The following is a 6,617-nucleotide window of genomic DNA, read 5'->3' on the forward strand; positions in this document are numbered from 1 at the left end:
CACCGCTCCCACTGTCCATGTTTCGCACCCGTACAACGCCGTGCTCCAAACATAATTATAAATTATAAGAAATAATCATTTTCGCGGCGAGGATTGTGGATTACGTATACCTATTTTGCTGATTCATTTTTGTGACACCTATTCGACTTTTTTGGTTCGTATTCAAAAATGATATTTTGGAAACAGCTGCATGCCCCCCTTGCAACAGTCTCGAGCCCCCCTAGGGGGCGCGCCCCACAGGTTGGAAACCAATGAGTTAAGGCGTGAAACCGACCACATAAAACTAATTTTTTTCTATCCCTCGGGAACAGTACTTATTTTCTAGATCTTTTTTGTATTCCTGACAATGTGTGAACAAAATTTTATGATGATCGATTGAGTAGTTAAGGCGTGAAATGGTAATAAACAAACTCACATTAGAATTTATAAAATATTATTTAGGATTAGCATCTTACCTTCAGATGAGTCCCAACTGAAAGTGGTTCTAATTCGGCTCTGCTCATCAATAGAGAAATTATCAAAACGTGCTTCCTCTATTTTTACATTTTCAAAAATTTTATTTTTATCATCAGTTTGAAACCATTTCGTTGGTTCACTGGGTCCATATATTTTTTTGGATACCGAAACTCCCCAAACTCTAACTCGATATTTTCTACCTGCTTCTAAGTTTTTCAACGAAAACCTATTGCAGGGGGTCTAAAATGAATGAGACAAAGCTTCTTAATTTTAAAAGGATTTCCCTTTTGCACAATTTTTTCACCGTTTCAACGTAAATCCAACTGTCATCTTCCTTTATTTGCAGTTCTATTATATAAACTAGATCTTTGATAAAATCCACATAAAATCCTACTTTACTTTCGTCCTTGCAAACTAGCACGGGAGTTGGGAGTGTGTAATTGAGAAAGTGGAAATCTTAAAAAAACAAAATCATGATACATACCCACTACAATATTGGTAACTATGTGGAAAACTAAATTTATTAAAAATTGTTTTTTAGGCTTTACTTACACATATGTATGTATACCTACATACGTTCGTAAAATTTATTAAAACAAGAATAAAATCCTTGAACAGCGAATTTTTCCTAAATCAGTGGCGTAACAAAAGTTAATAAAAATATTTTTGAGATCTCGTTAAAAGAAAATCGCATAAATATTTGAACCTTTATGGTATCCTGTTTTACAATTTATAATTGTTTCTTTGTACCTTTCTTACTTCCTACCTTTCACATTTTGTCCAGTAATACATTCACAGTTTTGTAAACCACTTAGCTCGCTACAGTAATTGAGACGATTCTGAAAAAAAAATGATCATTGGCCAAGTTCATGTTTTACTTAAGAACCTTTTAGCTAATTGTAAGTTATAGGTAATTCAAAATCTCATTCATATTACACATTAAGAAAAGATTGACTACCTCACTATCCTCGCAGGATGTATTTAAGGTACTGTTTTTCCTTATAAAAACTTGCGCCCTTAAATACAGTCATTTCTAATAAATTGTAACGAAACAAACAAAAATAAAAAGTAATCAGTATTATTATTATTATGTTTTTCGGCTTTTGATCACGTATGTGTCATTTTTAGCTCTGCTCTGAAGATGTGAAATGCAAATCTTACGAAGCGTTAGCACAAAATAAAGTCCATACGAGTACGACCCGATCATTATTAACATATCATACCAATTTTTAACACCAAATGTTGAACTTTTTTGCATTCAGATACGTCAAAGACAACATTTTACAATCAAATTTACTGTTAAATGAATACTTTAGTTTGCTAATGAGATCTAAAATATTGCACGTCTTTATAGAATATTTCGAAATCAAATTCGTATTCAATGCATTATTTATCGAACCATTTATATTACCATTGAGATGTTTGCAAGATTTGATCTAAATTTTATTAGCATTGAATTAATGAATTTTTAACACGTTGGTAAGTGGGGAGCCTTTTTTTCTACTAAGAATCTATACATATAATAGAAAGTCGTGTTAGTTACACTATTTATAACTCAAGAACGGCTGAACCGATTTGGCTGAAAATTGGTGGGGAGGTAGCTTACAACCACGAGACGGACATAGGATACTTTTATCCTGTTCCCGTGAGGGGGAGGAGTAGTGAATGGAACATATATTATTTGTTGTCAGAATTACTTGAAACTTGGTCTTAATGGCCTCTCACATTTTAAAAAATTCAACCGCCAAAGGGGAGTGTTACAATTTTTGTTTGGGACATACTTTATTTGTGGTTGAATTTACTTGAAACTTAGTATATATGCATTTTGATATCATTAATCAAATGAAAAGAGGTTGCAATTTTTAAAAATCAACGTTTAAAGGATGAAATGTTGTTGCTACGTTTATATTTGAAATCTAAGATGGACATATTACATCAAATTAAAACGGGAGTTAAAAGGTTTTCTGGAGAAACAATATTAATCTCTGCGAGCCAAAAGGTAGTATTGTATAAAATGGAAGTAAAACTTACCAAAACCAAATTGTTGTAAAAATAATTCTCGTGACTTTGTGTAAGGTTTTAAAACAAGAAATTCATTTCTTAGATAAAGATATGTATTTATAACCGACTTCTCTAAAGTAACATTTTTTTATTAATGCATATACGTATTTCGATTATTCTCCACTATCTGAGTTCTTACTTATTTGAAAGCAAATACAGGCCTGACGCTGGAAGCTGGCGGAAATTTTAAAATGGCATGGATGCGCGGTGGCAAAAGTAGGCAGTTTTAGGTATTAAGATTGCAGCCCTCATTCTTCAGTATTCCTATCAGGGGCGTAGATTAAATATTTAAAAATAGGGATCAGTGAGGAAGTAATAGGCAGACAAACAGAAGAACTAATTGTTGATATTGGTGACAGTGATAGAGATTTCCATGATGAGAGTGAATGTGAAAACTAACTATAAAACAAAAGCAATAGGTTAATTTTTTCTTCTTGATATGTCATGTTTTTACATTATTTTCTAGTACGCTACTGTCCTATCTGTATTAATACTATAATTTACGCCTACTGAAAGCTTATTTGTGTATCGGTTCCAAGTGACTTACCCAAATAGGTCATAAATGGGCAAGTACCTGCGCGACCGCTCGCCAGCTTCCTTCGTCAGACCTGTACTTTCAAACACAAATGGTTAATATTAAGATAATTATTACTATAACACCTACGCACGAGTCTTTTACAAATAGGGAATATCACCAAAAATTTTATAACTATATGTATGTCTTACATATCTAGGTTTTGTGTAAGAAATGTCACTTTTATCAAATTTTTATAAATAACATAAATTTCTTGCAGCAGTGAAAGAAAACTGATAAAATTTATTACGTGCGTACGTATTTCACAACTATGACGTTATTTAATTTTTAATTATGTTATTATTAGATAAACAAAATATCATTAAACAATTGATTTTATCAAAAGAAAATGAATGATGCATAGAATTTGTTATTATTAATGAGCATCAATCATGCTTTAAGATAAATACATTTAAAAACTTACCTAAAAGCACTGTATGATATTTAACATTTTTTAAAAATAAAAACTAAATAAAAAAAGTTCAAAAAACTAATTTCAACATTAAAAAAGGGCAAGGTCTCGATTAGTATATCCGATCTCGTTGTAATTTTGATTTGCTGTGCAATTTGCTATGATGAACAAGAATACATAGGTATAAACCTGTAATATATTTTTGTTGGGCGCGAAAGCCAATTCATTGTATAGTTTTTAGCTTCGATAAATTGAAAATCAGAACTAATTGAATCTAACTCAATCCCAACCCAACTTAAGGCATTTTTTACAAATGCATATTCCTGTAAACACTTCCACGATAACATCTAATTCGTTTGTATTGTTTAGTAATGAATTGGACAGCATACTTACCAAAATTTCAATGAAATCGAAGGTGCGTATACTAATCGATACCTTTAGATAAAAAATCATTGTGTAAGGTAGTTTTATCTATATTTATCAAATGAATACTTTGTGCGATGTAATGCTTGAAAATCAAAAGGAACGTAAAATTTTTTCTTGTAAACATTAAGCCATCGAAAATCTAACTGAAAACTTACATTTGGTGTATTAACTTTTATGTGGAATTGCTTTTTCTTGTGTTATATAAAAAATTATGGTATTAAACTTAATTCACAAACTAGTCAAGCTGTTTACTCACTTCGTGCGATTTGTACACGGTACAAAAACACACATAGAAGCATTCACGCAAAAACTAACAATTTTTTGCTCGAATATTTCTATACGGAGATAACGATGTCCTCGACAGTCCTCGAGCAGCTATTGTGATACTGTTAAAGTTTTATTGCAGTATACATACACGAAAGTAAACTCCCAAATAGGCATTTGAAAGGATAACAAACAATAATGTTTACCCTTACATCTATTACTGAAATATTTATAAAGATACCGAATTCCAATAACATACTTCACAAAAAAATATTGTTAACTGACTGTGAGGCAAACTTGATTATTTAAAATCATTTGTTTTTACATTTTCTAAAAAAAAAACAGAGAAACAAAATAAAAGACATATTTTCTTAGCAACTTTCACAGAATCTTCAACTGGCGTGAATCATTTTAGATTTTTGGCCTTGAAACTTTCGGGGATGAAGGGGAATGGAATATTGATTTTGGGAAGTTTTGATTAAAAAATTAACAAACTATGTGGTGTCATATTAATTTTTCATCTGGTGATATCTGGTTACACTCGATTTTCTTGAAAACTACTCAACGTATAAACTTGAACGGAATGTTACTTAAAAGGTAAACAAGAACTCAAAGAAAATTTCTTTTTTACGAAATAGCTACCATCTCCAACAGGTACGTATATATTCCTAATGATACAATACGATAAGATAACACATATTTGTCCCTAATATATAAACTAAACATTAAAAAAAAGCACGTTTAATAGGTAGAACTTTTCCTAAAATATTTAGGAATATTGTGTCACTTCTATTTGTTAGATAATTTATAAGAAATTCATAATATAAACAACACATGATAGGAACCGAAAAATTGAAAATACTTCAGAAAAGTAGGGAGAAATCTATTATTCATATTATTGTAATAATAAACGGATGTCTCAAATTATTTTCATTTTTGAAAACTAAAAAGATATTGTCAATTTACCTTAATTTGAATTTTCAACACAGCAATTTTTGTGAAGCATAATAATTTCCCAAAAAAAAAGAACAACAGAGAAATTTCACCAAATTGATTTATTGCACTTGACATTACCGTTTCGATCTAAGTAATCATTATCAAGAGTAACTAATTAATCACTAGTAATTAGACTACATCGAAACAACATTGTCAAACATAGTGATGAATCTTTATTTTAATGAAGCAAAAACTAGATTAAGGAAATTATAAAAGTTTTAGAAGTATTAAACGTATTATTTGTCAACCTCATCTAATATAACTATTCGATTATAAATTCCTATTTAATTTTCTAAAATTTTCTCGCCACGGGAGGTATACGCGGATCCCTTTGGATCTGAAGACTACCCACGGCGTTGCTTCTTGTACAAAACCGACGCGTTCGGCAAAAAAGTGATAGTTACTCGTAGCAAGTATTTAAAAAGTTAAAATGCTATTTTGTAAACATAAGTTTGATCAAGCACATCGTGTTGTCTTTAACAACCAACACTCAATTAAAAAAAGAATAAGAAGTAAATATACTGACCTCCAACAGACAATTCCACGTACAGAAAGCTACGTTAATTGTTTTGTTGTCAAAAGTACGAGAAATTCCCTTCTCACAGAGTCCAACAAGACTAACGGAAAGTAACGAGCCAACAATATGAACAAGTTTCATTTTTAAAAATCCACTGGTTTACTTTTCAAATATGTGTAACGTGGTTCGATAAGCGCGTGTTAAAACAACGTGTTGACCATTGACAACCACATCGCACACCACCGATGACCCAGACGATACTGACCACATTGCTCTCCATCGATAATATAAACGTTGAAATCGATAAGCGATAACAGCCGACAGGTAAAACATTGCCGTTGACGTCTTAACAAATTAGAAAGAATAGTAATTTTGAAAAAAATAATTGCCCTCATCCGCTACGATTGACAGTACCGATTAGTCCCTGTTCTAAAATATAATATGTGCAAGTTAAATAGTCGGCGATCTACATCAAAATAAAAACGTTATTTTCTTGTTTTAGAGATATCGAAGTATTCACGTGAAAATTTTATAGAAATCCATGTAATGTTCTAAAATTCGTTTTCTACGATTCCATAGCTCGGAAATCATAATTCTTTTTCACGGAGAGATACGATCTCATTGGTCCAAGATTTAAATTGATAACCCTTTCCTCTACAATTTATTATAAAAGAGGGCATAAAGGATATACTCATTCTGCCTTGTGTCCCTTTTTTTTATTTTTGATACAATCTGACTAAGGCTCGAAAGAAAATAACGACGTCCCTGTAATAAATTACGAATAAAACAAAAATTATAAAAATTAAAAACAAAAAAAAAACCTTAACTTTACATAAACATTATAAAGTACAATCAAAGCCTTATGTTAATAATTTTGTTCAAACAAAAGTTCTACACTATAATATAATATA

General features: G+C 31.0%; 1 protein-coding gene across 1 annotated transcript in view; it reads right to left on the minus strand.

Moving 5' to 3' along the window:
* Positions 1-6,127, minus strand: part of LOC112905592 — an 8,484-nt gene extending 2,357 nt beyond the window's left edge. Inside the window, exons 1-4 of the mRNA XM_025978292.1 lie at positions 5,716-6,127; positions 1,223-1,295; positions 761-912; positions 456-696 (exon numbers count right to left, since the gene is read on the minus strand). Coding sequence (XP_025834077.1) covers positions 456-696; positions 761-912; positions 1,223-1,295; positions 5,716-5,847 — 598 coding nt within the window. The 5' untranslated portion in view covers positions 5,848-6,127. The remainder of the gene's footprint in view (positions 1-455; positions 697-760; positions 913-1,222; positions 1,296-5,715) is intronic.
* Positions 6,128-6,617: the final 490 nt, after the last annotated feature.

This window comes from Agrilus planipennis, unplaced genomic scaffold, assembly GCF_000699045.2.
Source record: "Agrilus planipennis isolate EAB-ADULT unplaced genomic scaffold, Apla_2.0 scaffold65, whole genome shotgun sequence".
Taxonomy (NCBI): domain Eukaryota; kingdom Metazoa; phylum Arthropoda; class Insecta; order Coleoptera; family Buprestidae; genus Agrilus; species Agrilus planipennis.